The sequence below is a fragment of the Tripterygium wilfordii genome, chromosome 21 (assembly GCF_013401445.1).
Source record: "Tripterygium wilfordii isolate XIE 37 chromosome 21, ASM1340144v1, whole genome shotgun sequence".
In the NCBI taxonomy this organism is placed as follows: Eukaryota; Viridiplantae; Streptophyta; class Magnoliopsida; order Celastrales; family Celastraceae; genus Tripterygium; species Tripterygium wilfordii.
The window spans coordinates 3811899-3831352 of record NC_052252.1 but is presented as its reverse complement, the minus strand read 5'-3'; the positions used below and the strand labels follow the sequence as shown (position 1 = coordinate 3831352).

The 19454-nt window shown below is 37.5% G+C and overlaps 3 protein-coding genes across 6 annotated transcripts; 1 reads left to right on the top strand and 2 right to left on the bottom strand.

The window, feature by feature from the left end:
- Nucleotides 1-1284: 1284 nt before the first annotated feature.
- Nucleotides 1285-3897, bottom strand: LOC119987734 (putative disease resistance protein RGA3). The gene has a single exon (XM_038832655.1). The coding sequence runs from the start codon at nt 3895-3897 to the stop codon at nt 1285-1287; it is 2613 nt and encodes an 870-aa protein (XP_038688583.1).
- Nucleotides 3898-5653: 1756 nt separating this feature from the next.
- LOC119987868 lies at nt 5654-17880 on the top strand. 4 transcript variants are annotated; one of them, XM_038832771.1, is made up of 5 exons: nt 5654-5729; nt 5889-5981; nt 6106-6152; nt 16999-17118; nt 17252-17880. In XM_038832771.1, exons 1-5 carry the CDS (start codon nt 5719-5721, stop codon nt 17290-17292), a joined length of 312 nt encoding a protein of 103 aa, XP_038688699.1. In that variant the 5' UTR covers nt 5654-5718; the 3' UTR covers nt 17293-17880. The 4 variants fall into 4 exon arrangements, 3 of the variants coding, with proteins under 3 accessions (XP_038688699.1, XP_038688698.1, XP_038688697.1); XM_038832770.1 differs by having other exon boundaries at nt 16999-17180; XM_038832769.1 differs by having other exon boundaries at nt 5666-5729; nt 16999-17880.
- Nucleotides 7207-16368, bottom strand: LOC119987867 (replication protein A 70 kDa DNA-binding subunit-like). Its single transcript, XM_038832768.1, has 11 exons — nt 16129-16368; nt 11240-11400; nt 10032-10305; nt 9850-9946; nt 9632-9762; nt 9480-9561; nt 9244-9373; nt 8998-9155; nt 8515-8910; nt 8374-8442; nt 7207-7585 (listed from the first exon to the last, which is right to left on the bottom strand). Exons 2-11 carry the CDS (start codon nt 11384-11386, stop codon nt 7492-7494), a joined length of 1578 nt encoding a protein of 525 aa, XP_038688696.1. The 5' UTR covers nt 11387-11400; nt 16129-16368; the 3' UTR covers nt 7207-7491.
- Nucleotides 17881-19454: the final 1574 nt, after the last annotated feature.

Sequence of the window (19454 nt, the reverse complement as noted above, 5' to 3'; positions counted from 1 at the left end):
TGGAAATTGAACTGGCTGTGATTGTTGGAAGCATACGAACTTTTGTCATATCATCGATCATTACCTGTCTTAACAACAACATTATCCCGCTACAATGTGCGGGTTGTCAGCTAGTAATACTTCAAAATAATAATGCATAAACAAAGACTACTGACCAAGAAAAGTCTTCAATATATATTACAGCTTGCTTTCAAAATTAAAGCACTAACATCAATAGTTGAGAAACTAGGGAACAAAGACTGGCTAAAGTCTTAGTCGATAAGTCATTGCTTTGGATCGTTAATTAGAACTAGCTAAAATTCTTAATATCATTGATTCTATTAAAAGAGGGTTTGATTGGTTCGACTACATGTTCTTAAACTGTCGAAGGCCAAAGTATTTTGTTATGGTTGATCAAGATCATGTTTTGAGTCATCTAAAAAGGTGCAGGATTTGGTCATGCCATATTAACTAAATATACTGAAAAAACATGTTCTCGGGTTTGAGAAAATATTGCTTAAATCCAAAAACAAAAAAAAGAAAAGAAAGAAAGAAAGAAAAGTCAATGAGTCAATGACCAAGTCCTTACTCCATCAAAAAGATATTCATTATTGTTTGGAGAAAACAGCATTTCTGTAATGCGTATTGAAGACTACGAAAGGTCTTAGCCCTTCCTCTAGTTGAAAAAGACCAAGACTAAAAATTAATGTGATCCATTCCTCGATCCCATTTGACCACCCTATAAGGAAGGCTCGGCAAATACGTAGTAAATCCATGCACTCTGGTACTTGAATCGGTCAATTCTCTTCAACTATAATTAGGCAAATCGGAATGTGTCAAACTACTCGACATATTTGCCACTCACTTGATAAACTTAACAAACAAGCTTGAACAAGATTTTTGAGTTGTTTTAATAAATGGCTCGAGATCAATAATTTTTTTCAACAAAGAAACCAGCTTGAACATGGTAAAGCTCGCTCTGCTAAATTCGTTGGCACCCTTAAGTTCAGGGTCTAGAGTTTAGGCTCAAGAGATGGAAGAATCCTACATGTTTTATTTTGAAGAAAGCACATTGTCACAATATCGGGCGTCCTTTGCTTGAGATATAATCAAAAGAACGCACTTAAAACTACAGAACTAGAAGAAGACATTTTTAGAGGAGATCGATCGGTAGAACACCATCAAAGCTAGCTTCTCTATTATACCAAACATCTTTGGCAGCGACGTGCCGACCTTTCTTGTCAGACTGCAAGAGTACGATCCTTGATCCTACGTGATGCTGCCTGAGCAACTGATCAACTAACCCTAACGAAGAAGATAAAAGTTAGTAGGGTTCTTACCAATATCTGGGTCTATATAGATGTGTGGGACATGGGCAATCTTTGGCCACTCCTGACCTATTTCTGGCTGGAATCTTTCACTTAGTTGTGGAGAATTTAGAATCTTCAATTCCTTAAGGTTTGTGAGACAACCAAAGGAGTCTGGTAGAGACAATAAGCTAGGACAGTCTGCGACTGCAATCGTTTTGAGTGATTTGAAGTTGTGCAGCCACTCAGGCAAGGATGAAAAATTGGGAGAAGATCCAACACACAAGTATTCCAAAGTCTCCGAAGACCCTTGAAGCCATCTTGGCAAGAAAGTCAATTGTGGCAAACCAGCTAGCACTAGCAACTGAAGTTTCAAATTTTGACCACCGTCTTCCACCTCATCCATTAAATCCATGTGCATACATTGCCGAATAATCAATGTATCTAATGCAGTTAGGTTCCTCAGAATGTGTGACAAAGACACCAAGTTAGGACAAGATTCGATGTACAATGTTCTCAAAGCAGGGAGGTGTACTGTTGGTTCAAAGACGGATTCAAGATTGGTGCATCTGAACAGGACCAGAGTTCTGAGAGATTTTAGGCACCCAATTCCATTCACTGTGAAACTCTTCTGTTTCGTGGTGATATTCAGATTTCTCAGGCTGATCATGTTCCGAATATCTTTTGGCAGATCCTTAAGTTCTATGCATCCATCTACGTCTAGAGTTTGTAGATTGTGGAGCTTGCAGATTGAGTTGGACATTTTCTTTAATCTACGATTGAAGCACAAGAGAAGAGATCTCAGATGTTTCAGGTCACCAATAGAGCTGGGCAACAACTCAAATGATGAATAACTTAGATCCAACGACCTTAGAAACCTGAACTTAGAGATGCATGCATCAATGGAGGATTCACTTGTAACTGTTGGTTCTCCAAATGGGAAAAGAATACTCCTCACATTTCTTGGATTTTGTGGAAGACATGGAACCCCTTCACCAAATAAAGCTTCTGCATCGGAGAATGAAAGATGGCGCACACCTTCAGGTATACTCTTGGTTTGAAAATTGACAGTTGAGCACACATTTTGAGCAACCAAGAGTGCAAGATCGTGTACCAAATCATGCATTGTAAACACGTAAAAATAACCATAATCCTCAAAATCCTGAAAGAATGATCTTGAGTATAACTCCTTAACATATTGTAAGCCAAGATATTCAGGTTCCTGGTTTCCATCTGGAGATTGAAGTAGACCCTGTGCCATCCAAAACTGAACCAATATAAAACTGTTGAACACATAACCTTTTGGAAAGACAGAACAAACAGCGAAACATTGCTTCAATTGAGATGGCATTTGATCATAAGTTAGTCTTAGTGCAGGTAAAATATCCCCTTCATCCTGTTTTAGTTTCCATATCTGATCATTTCTTATGGATTTCCAGTACCGTTCTTCATTTCTAGAGTAGAGCAGGGTCCCTAAGGTCCTCACTGCCAAAGGAAGCCCTCCACATTTCTTCACGATATCCTCTCCGATTTCCAGGAGGTACGGGTAGCGCTCCTCTTCTCCTTCTTTGAACGCCCATTTTTTCAATAAACACAAACAATCCTCTTGTGGAAGACCTTTCAACTTGTATCCTTCAATCGTACCCAGCATTTCAGACACTCTATCGTCACGTGTTGTTACAATCACTTTACTTCCAATGGCAGCTATTTCCAACAATTCTCTCAGCTCAACCCATTTACTGCGATTACGTTCAACCATCGACACATCGTCCAAGACAAGTAAAAATTTCTTTCCGTTGAGTTGATCTCGAATGCGAGCTTGCAACTGGTCAGTATCCAAGTTACTAAGATCTTGATAAGTTAAGGACTTGAGCATTTTTATTAGTATCTTCTTCTTCTCAAATTCATCCTCAGGGACACACGCCCACATTTTCAATTGAAAATGTGCATCTACTCTCTTATCATTGTATAACATCTTAGCTAGAGTAGTCTTTCCCAACCCTCCTATTCCAACAGTAGGGATAACAGAGATTATACCTGCAGCTTGATCATCTGATTTCAATAGAAACTCCATGAGTTTTTCCTTATCAGCATCTCTTCCAATAATATTTGATACTCGCACAAAGGAATCAGTCATCTCCCTTTCTCTGTGCCCCCCCATGCCATAAGTAACTAGCTCCGTGAGATGGAATTTAGACTTCTGAGCTGCTATATCATCTAGTCTCCCCTTAAGCTTCTTAATCTTATGACCTATTTTGAAACGGAATGCAAGTGGATTTGAGCTTGAAAAGAATAATCTGTGTACCTTGGTTTGTATGGTTCCATACTCTTTCACCACTTGCTTGCGAAGCCCTTGATAATTAAGCTCATCTATCACGTCTTCGGCATCATAGAGGAAATCCTTAAGCCTCCCAAGCCAGATACGCAGCTCGTGGTTATGTGCCTTCTTCTCCTCGGCATCCAGGAGAACAGCTTTGATGGATAATAAGTTCTCAACAAGCTTTTTCATATTGCTCTCTACACCCCGTGCCAAACATATTTCTTCATGGGCAAGAGAGCCTATCTTTCCCAAAACATTTTCTGCAATACAGAATAGAAATATTTCTGCCATGTGTTTTGATAAAAATGGAAGACACAAACTGGTTGGTTTAAGGAAGATTTGTTGAGCACGAAGAAATAAAATAAGTAAGATGAGAGGTAATTTTTTAGTTTTGCATCTCTATCGATTGTTTGTTGCTGGAGGCTGGAGTCCTACGACTTGGACCTTGATCATGGAAAATATATAAAAAAAAAGTTGATTCTGATCTTCCAGGAAATCACTCTGATGGAACATTAATGGAAGCATTCACATTGGTATCTGTAGAGCATCTGAAAATTTCTGATCATCTGGTCATAATGTCATGTGTAATAGAAGACAAAAATGGGTGGACTTGAAGGATCCGGGGAGATGTCAAAAAAACATTGGACACCTCCATTGTTAAACCAAGTGGTCACATTACATTGGACCCCTCTAGTGTTTAACCCAAACCGTCATGTAACTCTTATCCATGCACATCATCACTGTTTTTACAATCTTGAAAAGTTTGGAGTGATGATTCTACGAAGTCAAATAGGAGGATTTTTGGGGAGTAGTTGTTACATTTAAATCATAGACTCACTTGTACGTGTTCTTTTATTCAACTAATTTGGGCCCTACATATCATATGCTTTAAGGAAATTTGGTACGAAGACATAAATGAAGACTAAGACTAAAAATTATGTGAGATAGCCCAATCAAGAAATGCTTTTTAATTAGTTAATGAATGTAAATTGGAATGGTTCGCTCCTCCGCAATAGTAACATTTTGTTCGCTTTGGAACAATCTATATTGACCTGCACAGCTTTGTCTATCTAGGTCTAACACCAGTCTATAATAATTTGAGCCTAAGAAAAGCGTTTGATAATATTTAACAAATTTGACTTATTATATTCAACACTTCATATCTTAATGTGGGACAGGAAACTTAGCCCATTGTCACTTGGTAGCTCATCTAACACTGTCACACTCTACCCACTTGAGTTGGGTGTTACGGAAATAGTCATGTTTGTCTGTCCCATCTTACTCCGCTTTTTACATCTTGTAATTCTTCAATGTACGAATTCGATTATTCTGTTACATCAGAGGGAATACATAACAACATAAACTATGAGAAGGCAACACAGAGGAAGCTACTACTTCTACTGGTTTGTTGATTTTCAGAGATTTTGTAAGAGTTTGTAGTTTGTTTGTTTTTTTTTCAATTATGCATGGCATATGCAGCAAACCCTTGTAACCACCAAATTGTGCATGGCATATGACCACCAAATTCATTGCATTTTCAAGAAAAGCCTTTGTCATGAAAATTGGCCTCTACCTGTGAAACTATAGCCGAGGTTTTTTATAACCCAAAATCTTTTACCTACGGTTTAGCAAAACCGCAAGTAATTAACTTGAAATTGCCTGTCAAATTATACCTACGTTTACTAAAACCGCATGTGATTAACCTAAAATAACTTGTCAAACTATACATGCGATTTTTTATAGGCCAAAGTCTTTTACTTGCAGTTTACTAAAACGCAGGTGATTAACCTAAAATAGCCTTTTTATTGGCCACAGGGATAATAAGACTGGCAAATTTGTTTAAAAACTAAACGGCGTCGTTTCCCTTTAAGTGTGATCAAAAGTCAAACCAAAATGATATATGTTTATAATTTTGGTATCCATAATCTACTGCGGCAAATAAGACTAGCAAATTTGTTTAAAAACTAAACGGCGTCGTTTCCCTTCAAGTGTGATCAAAAGTCAAACATGTGGAGAAGTGTGGTAACCATTTATTTGCGCGTACATGCACAGATTCACTGCGCTCTCCTCCGCCGACTGTGGTTTCTCTGCTCTTAGCTGCATCTTCTATCCATGCTATCAACGTAAGGACCAACAGGTTCTCTGTTCTTCATTGATTTTTCTTTATGATTTTATTCAATTGATTATTGGAATGTCGAGTTAGATTGAATTTGTTTGGAAGAATCTGATATAGTAGTGAAACCGAGTTTGAATTTGTTGTACGAGTTCGCGAATTCTTACAGAAGATGCGAGGGCTTTGGTCGCAGAGTTTGTTCTTGGCGGAAGGAACGTACTCTCTTTCTGGTCACTGCGTTCCCTGTCTTTACATTGAGAAGGTTCTTAATTTCTTCCTCTTCTTGTTACAGTTGCTTGTGTTTTTTTTTTCTTCTTCGAATTCCTATTTATTTATGGAGTTTTTCTGGTCTTCTTTACTGTTCAAATTTGTGCTTATACTGCCAGAACTGCTTCCCAAAGAGAGTTGACTCCAGTCATAGATGTGGCACCAGGTATCATGTCTCACTGTATATGATTGGGTCCAATAAACTTAGTATCAGTTCGTCTTTCCCTTCCTATGCTGTTCTAAATGCGGCTATGGTTTACACAATTTCTATTAATTCGGTGACCATTAGCTAATTTTAAACCCCAGTTACTGCTGTTCCCAGTACCACACTAAAAGCAAAAAATTTATTGCTGTAAGAAATTTGTCTTTTGATCTGCATTTAGTTTTTTCATGAGATCATCATCACCATGGAGTCGCCTAGATCCTAAACAACCACTGTCATGTCTCTTACTAGTGTATTTCAATTTTTTGTTTCTTTTTGCAATGCACTTGTCTTCTGTAATCAGGGTAGTCTTCTTTTGGGGGTAAATAGAAATAACTCAATCGATTGTTACAATGATAGAATGCTATGGCTTAAGCATGGAGAGACTGTTTTCAGCCAAGAGTGCTATCAATTATAACATATATACTAGTTACGGTGCCCGCGCGTTGCAGCGGGTGCTTCCTTATTCCCGTATGTATTTGATGATGTAATCATATTGGGCATTATAGAGTGATGGTAGAGGGAGCCAGAGAAATGTAACGTATAGAGGGCTGCAGTAATATGATATGCTGCATGAGATTGTTAATATCATCTTTCATTGGGTGCCTGCAGTCATGAAAGTTGTCATCAGTGATATGAAAGGTGAATTTGACAACGAATAGGTGATTGTTCTACACCATTGTAGTTTGGAGTGAAATACGTACGTTGATGTTAAACGTTGGTGTGGCTGGTTAGGGGTACCTTTTGTTGTGGTCTTGGAAAAATAGTAAGTCCTAAGAGATAAGAAAGAATCACTAAACATTTGTGCCACACTATCATCTTTCTGAAACTCACAAAGAATCTAAAATTGAAGCCTTTAGATGTTGAAATTTGTGTCAATTATTGGAATAACTGCTAAGAAATAGCAAAGAAGTAGTAAACATTTGTGGCACACTATTATCTTCGTTCAACTCACAAAGAATCTAAATTTTAAGTCTTCAGATGTTGAAACCTGTGTGAATTATTGGAATAAAAAGCATTTACTCCTTTTTGATACACTATTTATATAAGCGGAAATTTTCATACAATATTTTAGTATGTTCCTAAGAAAAGGATCAATATCATCGATTGTTATGATCCATGCCCTCAAAATATGATATTTTACAAAGTGTTTTTCAGAGCATTGTTAGTGACAGGAGTTCTAAAGTCTTCCTTGAAGAACATAGAAGATTCTCATAGGTAGTTTCCTGTACATTTATGTACACAAAATATGGACATATTAAGGACAAAAGTTTGGTGCGGCACACGAATTGTTTGGAGTTTATCAAATCTTTGTCTTGCCCTTTGAAATTGCAGGTTTCTTGCGTAGATGTTTGTCCTTCGATTCTGATTCTTTGTCTTTTGTTGCCATTAACTCCCTGTGTAGTAGAAAATGTTGCAGGAAAAAATGAGAGACAGAAATAAATTGACAAAAACATTCTATCCACATGAGGTAATAAATGTTACATTATTTGAGAAGTAGTTGCTAACTCAGGAATATTAAACAATGAGGGTATAATTTTGTAGTTAGATATAAAAAAAATGACATGGACAAATGTTGAAGTCATTGACTCGTAATTGGGTTTGTAGAATATAAGGTTTTAAGTGAAAGGGAGATATGGATTTAAGGTTTCAATTGCTCCTCCAGGCAAGTCCCCCTATCAATTGAAGATCGAAATCCTCAAAGTAAGAGCTTAAATGTAAAAGATAAACTGAGACATTGAACAGGGAAAGCCTAAAATGTCAAAGGAAATGATAATTCAATTATGTGAGAGAAACCGATACGGACTTGATTCAATGAGAAGCTGCTGAGTTTGATGTTGCACCACAAAAGAAACAGCGAACAGAAAATGAAATCAAGGGTTCATGAGCATCAATATAGACCAATTGCTGTGTAATTTTATTTGTTGGGATCCTATCATAAATGAGCACATGTCCTGACCTATAAGTGCTACAATCCATCACCAGTATCAAGTGGCAGAAAATAAATAGGGAAAAATCACCCAGTTTAGTATTTTTAAAATTAACAACTTGAAAGGGAGATATGCATTATAATATTTTTTTTCAAAAGACGTAGGATAGTTTGTTGAGAGGAGCTGATAAGTAGGTAGGTAGCATGTATGTACATTGCAAAAGATTGGCTATGAAGAAAGATAAGTGCTTGTACCCTTGAGAATTGTTAGTGCTATTTTCTTCAACTCCTCCCTCTTTTTTCATGAGAAGAGTAGGTATATCCCTGCATAGGTAATTTTGATAAGTAGTGGCATTTAGTTTTGCTATAAGTTAGATAGTTTTTCCTTACTCTAACCTTTTTCTTTTGCCGTGTAAACTGCTGATGAGAATATCGTCTTCTGTAGCGTCAGGCTTTTTGTTTTTGTCAGCTGGTATAGTTGTATTCCCAGTGTTGATCTGTGCGGGCTGAGGCTGCATATTGTAATCCAGTAATTTTGGTTCCTCAGCCATATAAGATACATTAAAGGTTAGCACATGAGGATTGTTATCCCTGTCATTGATTGAGACAATGAATGTATATTTTTTGCCACATAAGAGCTGCTCAATGATTGGAGGTAGCACTGTTCTAGTTGAGCCTGGAAGATCACAGAGTTGGTCAGCAGAAATTTTTAGCAGTCGTTCAATGTGTTTTCCAAACACAAGGAACTTTGCCTCTGCTGTCCCATCAGCAACAGTCATATTAAGTTTGTACCTGTGTAGATATGTAAAGGCTTTAGATACCATTGAGATATGTGATTGACATTTTCGTGTGTGTTTTTTGTATAAAGTGTGTTGTTACCATGGTATTGGGATGTTGTGAATTGGTCCACATTTTCTGCATGAGAGTGTTCCTTCAGTTGTAGTCACACCGGCCTTGCACTTTGGGCACGCATTGTACCACCATCCTGTCGCAGCATCTATTCCTTCAATGGTTGCAACAGTTGTATATTTTTTGCCCTGCACAAATTGGTTAATCTCATTAATGTTCACCAATTCTGCTTTTGCAGAATCGTTTTTCTCGTATTTCATTGAGATACATCTTTACCATGTCAGTCAGACGATCTAAGTGCAATAGCTCCATAATGGTTTTACTCTTATTCTCCAACTGTTCATTTGCATTGTCAGTTGTTGATGTTGCTTGGGTTAAGGAAATAACTCCATGTGGGTACAGCAAGCTTCAGATATATGAGTGAGACAAAGAGAAAAATGATTAGTATGATGGACAGATGAATATGTTCTGCAATATATAATTTGGGATAAGTTTAATGTTGTTTCTCTGACCTGTTGCGAAAGCTTATGGTTTCTTCATTTTCCTGATTAACATATACCTTTGTTGCTGATGTACTTGATAGTGTTGGTTCCCCTGCAAGCTATGAACATTAGTAAATGCTATTTTATAGTGGTTTGTTCATTATCCTTGTTCAGTAGATTACCTTTGAATGATCTGACAGTCATGCTTGTTAGTATTGCTATGATAGATTCTGTATCGCCAATGGACAACACATTTTCTTCATTGAATGCCTCAGCAATTGATCCCCACAATGTGACAGGAAGTCTTGTGTACCTGCAGTTCAATATAATGTATCAATTAGGTTTCGAATGTATGTTTTTTTAAGTATATTTTCTATCAGGTGTAACGGTCAATATTTACCCGAAGGAGTGAAGAACCATGTTCTTCTTGCTGACATTTCTACCAATTGCGTAAGTGGTACTCAGTCTCTCTACTGATGTTATGTGGCCAATGACATCTGTACTTGGAAAGCACAGCATTTAGAGCACTTTTTTTTGTTCAAAGCTTCAAAGTCGCACAATAGATAGTAATAAGATACTTACCAGTTAAGATGGTGTCATTGTACAACCTTGCTTCAATGTCTTTGATCTGAGGTAGATGAAATGAGTTCATTGGTATTGTTGATTCGATATCCGGTTCCTCCTTTATGATTGTCCATGGGCCTATTTGTATCATTGTTTCATGCTGACAGACTCGATAGGTTTTCTTTGCCGCTGCAACAATGAAGTTTGCAAAAACATATATCTTGCTTTCCGTGAGTAAGTTCTTCAATTGAGGTGCGTCTTGTTTTCTGATGGACCCTTGAATTGTGGACCCCTGGATGCTAAGGAATCAATAGTTTTGAATCCTTAATTTATGAAAGATGCATTATCTATTTTAATACATACTAAATAATAGTGCAGTTGCTGGTACTTTATCAATATGATTTACATACATATATAAATAAACACTCTAAAATATTCTTTTGTCAAAGCAGTTGTCTACACAACCCAAAGGTTTGTTCGTTAATGTCTTTGAACAGAAATATTTTAAGGGACAGTAGAGAATTAATGCATCCAATCTATAGGTAGCTAATACAAACGCTGAGAAATAGCAATGTGTGGGAATATTAAGTGTGTTAAGGACATGTTGTGTTGCGATTTTCAGAGAGAATTAGCCAAAAAAGGAAAATATTTTCTGAAAATATATGTACTCCCTTTGCATTAGAACCCAATTAGCTAGCATTCCTGAAGTCGATCTATATAAGGTACGTAGGCTAAGTAATATCGCTTTTTATTGCATGTGTACATGAACATGTCAGCAGCAATATATATATATATATATATATATATATGTTAGTCTAGTTTTCCACATAACAGGCATTGATTGATAAGTTTCGAAAGACGTACCATTCCTTGCGAAAAAGGGGTATGTATATGTATATACCTTGTGTCTATTTACCTTGTCTTGCTCTATATGGGGTTAATATAATTACGGTCTTAAGCTGTTATATATCTATGGTTTGTTTTAAGCAGAACGTTTGATGCTATCGTATCTACCATAGCTTACCACTGCTGTTACTTTTGTTTTGAGAACCAAACCACCAATTAAAGCAGTAGAAGCATCAAGTTTGATATTGTTATCTGTTATAGCTTACCACTGGAGTTAGAGGTATAAAGGTAGGAAAAAAATAACAAAAGGAATAAGCAGAAAGTTATTTAGAATATGAGCTATATTGTTCAAATGTGGAAATAGTGCATATGTTGTGTACCTCATTGTCAATCAGAAGGAAATCAACACTCATTAATTCATCTTTCATTTTAGGATTTGTTGAATCCCACAACCTTGCAAGACGGCATTTAATTTTGCATCCTCTTTGGCCAAGTTGGAGCTCTTTCAATGGTGTGAAGTCCATCATTTATATGTCTTCTCCTGCAATTCAGCAGATGGAAAGAAATGAATACCATGCTATAGAATTTAATTCTTTGAAATTCTGAGTAACACAGAAAAAGAAAGGTGAGTAACACAGAAAAAGAAAGATGCAGCAGACCTTTTGGAAGATCGTCAAATATTTCATGATATACTATATTCTTCGTATACACTGTCTCTTGTTCATTATTTCTAGAGATGAGTATTCTAAGCCCTTGATGGTTATTTACGCGTGATGCAGCTACATAGAATTGGCCATGAGAGAACACAGGGTGGGGAAGGTATAAGCCAACTTTCTTCAATGTTTGTCCTTGGCTTTTATTTATAGTCATTGCATATGACAATCTCAGAGGAAATTGCCTACGTTTTAGAACAAATGGCCATTTTTTTTCTGAAGCTGACATTATTATTCGTGGTATATACACCTTCTGACCAACATGATTCCCTGTAATGATAATACCCTCTACAACTCGTTCACCTAATCTTGTCACCAATAACCTGGTGCCATTACATAATCCACTACTTTGGTTCAGATTCCGTAACAACATTACAGGTACATTAGTCTTCAGATGAAGCTCATGATCTGGCACACCATTAAATGTTAACGCATTTAGGAATTCAGTGGGGTATAATAGATCATCATCAGGTGACGCATCAACAGATTTAGTAATACAGTCAAAACTAAGATATTTTTTGACATCTGAAGGAATGAGGGACAACACATGTGCATTAACAATATCAACAGTTTCATTGGTTGCCGTTATTATCGCCCTTTCCTTCAAATACTCTGGATCTGTGTACATCAACATGAAATTCTCATAAATTTCAGAAGTAATGTCTTCTATGTCACCATTTTTTGAAGGCACCTGGAGATTAGGAGGTATTTTTATCCAAGTGGGAGTTTCCTCATCAGTGGTCAAAGTAATAGCCTCAGCTTTACCTTCTCCAATATCTAATAACCATTTAGCAAATGATTTCAATTCTGTCCTTTCCTCATCAGTTAGGCCTTCAGCACATAATCTCATATTTTCCCTCAAGATGAAAACCTTTGCAAACCTCCATAGGTATGATCTTGTGATACAGGCATCTATAGTATCATGTCTTGTACCCTTTACAATAACAGGTAAGATTTGTCGAAAATCACCACCCAGTAACATTGTTTTACCCCCAAAAGGTATGTATGGGGCTGGTTCATCATCAGGGGAAACAACATCATTTAATGATCGATCCAGTGCCTCAAAACAATTGCGATGTGTCATTGGTGCCTCGTCCCATACTATTAAACTTGTACTTTTAAGTAGATCGGCTAGCTGGGTGCCCTTCTTAATATGACATGTTGACTCATCATGGATATCAATTGGTATCTTAAATCGTGAATGAGCAGTTCGTCCCCCTGGGAGAAGTAATGATGCAATACCGGAGGAAGCCACAGCAAGTACTATTTTTCCTTCTGATCGCAGTTGATTAATAAGTGCTTGATATAGAAAAGTTTTGCCTGTGCCCCCATAACCATACACAAAGAATAGGGCCCCTTCATGTTGCTCAACAGCAGTTGAAACGGCATTGTAAATCTTCCTCTGGTCTTCATTGAGTTGATTGAATAGATATGGGGCACAAATCTGCAGGTCAAGAGTGTTGTACATCAATTCTTCTCTTAACATTGTGTTAGAAATGTCATAGGACTGGCCCAATGTTGGTGTGGGGAGGTTGTGTTCACTGAGTGACGTCCCATTTCTCTCAAAAAGTGTTTGCAATTCAATCAACACTTGGTTCTTCACATCTGTCTCAGAAAGTGATTCAGCTAGCATTCCAAATTTATTCATGAGTTTGTAGATAATATCATCTTTGAAATCAGCTACATGCTCTTCAAACAATCTTTTTGCATCAGCTACTTCTGAGTACAATATTATGGTAACAAATAAACAACGTAGCTGATATGATGTTCCCCAAAAAGAAGCTTCAGTGAGGGCATCATGCCATTCACGATCATTGCCTATCAAACCCATGGCATTGCATGCTTCTTTATAGGTATCGTAAACAACTCCATCAACTGTTCGTATTTCAGTAAAGTTTTTTGGCCCTCTAACATGACCAAGTAATATTCGCAAGTAGTAAAGATCTCCAGCTGAAGGATGCACGTATGATATCCGGCCAATGCAACATCCTCTTTGTCTTCGAAACCAAAATTTATTTGCATTATCCCACCTCCAACATCTAGGAAATTCTGCGTAAGTAAGTTCGCAAGCATCTTCATAAATATTGTTTGTCCATAACCACTCTGTCAACATTGTTTTTTCAGCTCCAGGTCGTTGTAATACTGCAGGGATGCTCTCGTCAGGTGTAAAAATTATATTGTTCATCAGCGGCATGTGGATCGTCAAATTTAGGACTGCTGGGGACTTACAATGTATATCAAACTCAAATATCCTCCATGCTGATTCATATGCAGTTAAGTATCTACAATCTATGTAAATTTTAACTTCGTCAACAACATTTGTAAATCCTACTGAAGAAGAAACGTTGCTGGACACATTTTCTTGCAATATTGCCCTTGTTTTGTCAACTCCTTTATTGATGTATTTGAACAAATACTTGATCGATCTTGTGCGATTGCACCATTCTACATTAATATGTGCTTGGTATTTCAATAAAAGTCCTCTATTATATGGAACAACATTTCGATTATCAAGCTGGATACCGACTTTATTTACAACCCTACCATCATTGCGTCTCCGATAGAGGGCGTAACCATCCTCTCCTATGACAGTTTCTGGTTGCTCTTTCTTTGGAAAATGTTTTGTACATTTCCCATGCTTCATACAGGGGGCTTTTGGATTTGCGTGGCCACAAGGCCCATGCATCATGAACTTTGACACAATATCATACAGAACAGGTTCACTTTTTTCGTCTGGAATTTCAGCAGAAATTATGCGATCTATATCACAAGGTCTACGTAACTTATCTTGTTCATTGAGCCACACAATAATATGCACGTGGGGAAGCCCTCTTTTTTGGAATTCTACAGTGTAGATAGAGCCAACAGCTTGCCCAAAATAGCCTGATTGCTTGATGTCCTTCACTAATTCTGTAAGTTTCATGTGAAAGACTCGACACACAATATCAGGCCTATCTTGTATTTTTTGACCAGGTATGAGGCTGAGTGCATTGCGAATTTCATTCCACTGCACATTACATGTGAATGTAATGAATAGATCAGGATTGCCCAATGATCGACATATAGCCATTGCATCATGGTAGTGTTGAATCATATAGCGTGGGCCACCAGTAAAACTTGCAGGTAGAATCACGCGTTTACCAATTGAATTTCCAGCTACATCGCCACGCAAAAACGCATCTTGCACGCCTTTATATATCTCAGATCTGAAATGTTCTTGCTGGTGTTGGAAACGTATGAAACGAAGCCTTTCGTCTTCAATACATGTGAATGCATCAACAATGTATTGCTGCCATAATTTTCCTCCCCTAATCAGCAAGCTGCCGTCATTGTTTCTTTGGTGTAGCATGTAGGCATAATATTCCCTCATTGTGACACATTTACGCTTCAGCTTTCCTGTTTGAGCAGAATTTTGATAAGGAATGTTCAGCCTATAGCCATCATCACCATATGGAAATAGAATAGGGTATTGCATAGCCATAAATGCTGGATGCAAATCGCTAATGCGTTTCAAAGTCTTGTTTTGGCATTCAACCACTATGTCGCGGCATTGATCTGCAACACCCAAGTCCCCAACTATTAAGCCAGCCATCTCAGAGCATGCAGGTTCATTGTATTGCAAACTGTCACCAGGTTTTCTCCCAGATAAAGTCAATGTCAATGAATGTGTTTCACCACTTCTAAAACGGTCCCTCGCCATACGGAAAGTTCTCACAAGCACGTTCACTCTATCAAACATGCCTATTAATTCTGCAACAACTGTTTCGTCTACTTGTGCATTACCAGCAGAGGCTTGGACGGCACCAATTCTGTTTGCAATTTCATTTTCGGTATCATAAATGTAAAGTTGGGCAAATTTTGGCTTCTCACCATCACATGGGAGTAGGGACCCGATCATATGATGGTTTTGGCCATTAATTTTGAACACATATGGTCCTTGGCCGTTGTTTATTTCCCTATCAATTTTCGCACCAATTGAGGTCAAAGCAAACATCGCATTATAAACCCTGATATTCTCATGAAATAGCTTCGCAACTTGCCCTCCATTGTAATCCAAGAGTGTATTCAGTGGTTCTGGAGGTGCTCTTTGCCGTGGAAGTTTTATACGACCTTGTCTACAACATAACGAATAGACTGGAAACTGAGAATTGAGGTTCTTCACTCGCTCAGCGTACCAAAAAATTGCCCCACAAAATTGGCAGCTGTATTCTGGAGAACCAAAATCCAAAGCAGCACGATGCTCTGAAGATGTATCTCTTTGATCTCTCATCATTTTCTTCCATTTGCATCTATTACTTTTGCTTGACTCGCCCCTTTCCATCCTATACACACACCCATCATGCAATTACCAAAATTTGGTAACTTACATATTATCAAAACGAACAAACAACAGAAATAAATGGGAAATGACACAGATAAATAATATGGAAACAAAATCATGGTTGATTTGCAGAGAGAAGTGCCAATTCGACAATTATATGAACAACACAAAGTGCGCATTCAAATATATCTGATGAGAAAAAGAGTAGAAAAAAAAATCTTGAAAGATGACCAACCTATGAATGGGCAGCGATTTCTGAAAAGGAAGTCTCGGACCAACAACAATGAGAGCTTGAGAGGTGATGTGAATAAACCGTAGTCGCAATCCCAGACAGCGCCGATTCTCCTCCAACAAACCTGTTTGAAATCGAGAAGAGGAAGGGCAGAGGAAATTGTGATCCGAATAAGACGAAAGCAAGTTCTCTAAAACAGCTGACGACAAATCACAAACAGTACACCAACATTTGGTTCATGAACTGAAGTAGTTTATCTCCTTTTATTATCGTACACTTATTTCAAGGCCTCTACAGCTGTTGCTGTGGTTGACTCACACGTATCACATATGAAAGACGCAACTGACCCCAAACCACTTATCAAAAGCCACCTCAAATACCACATAAAAACCACACACTTGAACAAAGACAAAAAACACACGCCATCAGAAAATGACAAAAAACACCACAACAACGGAAAACCACTCACACACGCAGCAGTAGAGAATTCTAATAGCTACTCGCCACCAAATCACGTCTACACTTACAATTTTAAAGAAAGTAATAGATACTTGCTAATTTCCTTTCCACGATTGTGTTTAGAGTTCGGTAGATTGAAATTCTGCTTTTTGGGAACCTTAGCTGGTAGAACATACTTTGGGCATCTTGCAAATGTGATGCTTTGTATTTTTTCTTCTTTTGTCCAGAGTCTTCTGTTTTCTCTTGCTGATGTTGTAACTAAAAGATAACTAGCTTGTTCAATCAAAACAACCCTAAACTCAATACTTTCAAAAAAACACAAAACCTGACATTGTTTCTTGGAATGCTAATTGCTGGTTGTGGTCATCAAGAGCGATATGAGTCGGCTCTAAAATTTTTTTGGCGAATGAATAGGTAAGGATTATGTATCAAGTACTCTTAAAGCTTGTGCTGGAATGGGTCTCAAGAAATTGGGTAGACAGTTGCAGGCTATCAGTGTTTGTCTGCAAGTTCATGCACTTGCTCAGAAATCAGGTTTTGAATTTCACAGCTATGTGGTAAATAGCCTCATCGATGCATATGGGAAATGTGGCCATGTAAGATGCATCAAAGATATTTATAGAAAGCCCAATCGTCGATTTTGTAACTCTCACATCTATGATTACAGGTTATGTTCAAGACAGGCAAAAGACAATATTCAAAACCTGATTTATTACGCCGAAAATGTGGTCAACTGCATTAAATCGCGAGTGAAATCAATTCCCCACAACTTCAGTTTCGAATTCACCGCGGTGTGATGATACCATAACGCATCGCTCAACCAAATAATTTTTTACTTCAACACGGCGTGTTTAAGTCAAAAGCGGTGCGTTTGGTAGGTGTAAACAAAAAACCAAACGCTCCCAATGCCTCTCGACATACTTTCTCCGAATCAAGTGTTCCAAATCCTGAACCCAACTTTTCGCGGCTCCTTCCATCCCAACGAAACCCATTTGCCAAGCAAAGCTGTGGGCGCAGAACATGAGCTATTCGGACATACCACAAGCTGCTCGGACATCAGTTGCAGATTTCAGGATTTTTTATTAATATAAAATATTTGTTTTGAGAGGGTTCTTTCTAGGGTTTTAAAGAGAGACGGAAAACATAGTGAGGAGAGTTTTGTGAGATCATTATTGAGTGAACAATGGTGTGATTTCTTGTGAGATTCTCAAGGGTTGTGATCAAGGCTTGTTATCATGCAACTATTCTTACAAGGGCTTGCGCTCTGTTGATTTATGTTATTTTGTTCCTAATGTTATGTGGGCATTTTCATTTTGCTTTGATGTTACTCCTGTCTTCAAACTATTTGGGGCACACTCTGCTATGTATTTTTTTTTCTCCCCACGCAGTTTTTATCTGCTCTCACAGTGATCTGTCGTTGGTGTTTCCGACTCAGAGGAGTGTGCTGGAGGTTTGTGGTATTTTTTCTTCATTATTGTCCCCTTTCTCGCTATGTAGATGTGTCTCTGACTTCTCATGCCATGCATCTATTTTTTATTCTGGACGATTTTGGTGAGGTTCCTCCACATAATTTGCTTAGATATTTTGGATGAGAATGATTATTGAATTTTAAAGTCTCTAGCGTCCATTTCATATGTTTCTCTGCTCTGTTTTTGATTTCTTACAATTCTTTGGATCTTCTCCAGTTGTTGTATTTGTTTGATTCGAACTCCGGTGATTATGCATGTTCATTGCATTTAACTTTGAAAAACTTTGAATTAAATCTTTGGTTTCCTGCAATTTTTCTGTCTCTTTTCTCTCCCTTTGAGTTGCTTATCTAGGTTATCACTTAATTCCGGGTCATCTATCTTTTCAGTGTGCTTTAGTTTTTATGGGTTTGCTCTTGACTATGTAAGTTGTGTCTCATATTCTTCATACGTGTCTAGCCAGGTTTTAATTGTGTTTTTTTAGGTTTTTTTTTACTCAAATCAGTGTTGTTTCCCTTCATACTTACATTGCTTTCATGATTTTTGATCATTTCGTATGTCCATTTTGATGGGGTGTTTTCTTTGACGGGCCATTGCCGTATGTAGATTTTTGTTGGTGATATTAAAGAAATCCAGAGGAGATTCCGTGTGTTCAGACCGGTGCTGAGTTTGTTGCCGGTTGAAATCGAGCTTTCACCAATAAAGAAAAATCTGCTGCCCATTTGAAGCTTCCAGTCCATTGATTTTTTTCCCTTGATTTTTAGTAATATAGTCCCTTCTATCTGTTATGTGATGGTTACTACGTGTCCCTTCTATCTGTTTCTTTGATGTTGCTGCAGTATATCAACAACCCAATTTAAGTGCTCTCTTAGCCAACTTCTATACATGAATATTAGTAATTTATTCCATGAAATTTTTGATTAGTATCCTTATTAAGGAAACTATAATGAAAAGTTGTGGAGGTGAATTTTGGATGGAAATTGAACTGGCTGTGATTTTTGAAAGCATACGAACTTTTGTCATATCATCGATCATTACCTGCCTTCACAACAACATGATCCCACTGCAATGCGTGGGCTGTCAACTAGTAATACTTCAAAATAATAAATGCATAAACAAAGACTATTGATCAGGAAAAGTCTTCAATATGTATTACAGTTTGCTTTCAAAATTAGCGTACTAACATCAATAATTGAGGAACTAGGGAACAAAGACCGGCTAAAGTCTTAGTCGATAAGTCATTGCTTTGGATCGTTAATTAGAACTAGCTACAATTCTTAATATCATTGATTCTATTAAAAGAGAGTTTGATTGGTTCAACTACATGTTCTTAAACTGTCGAAAACCAAAGTATTTTGTTATGGTTGATCTGATGGATCGTACTTAACACAAGAGGGGGGGTGA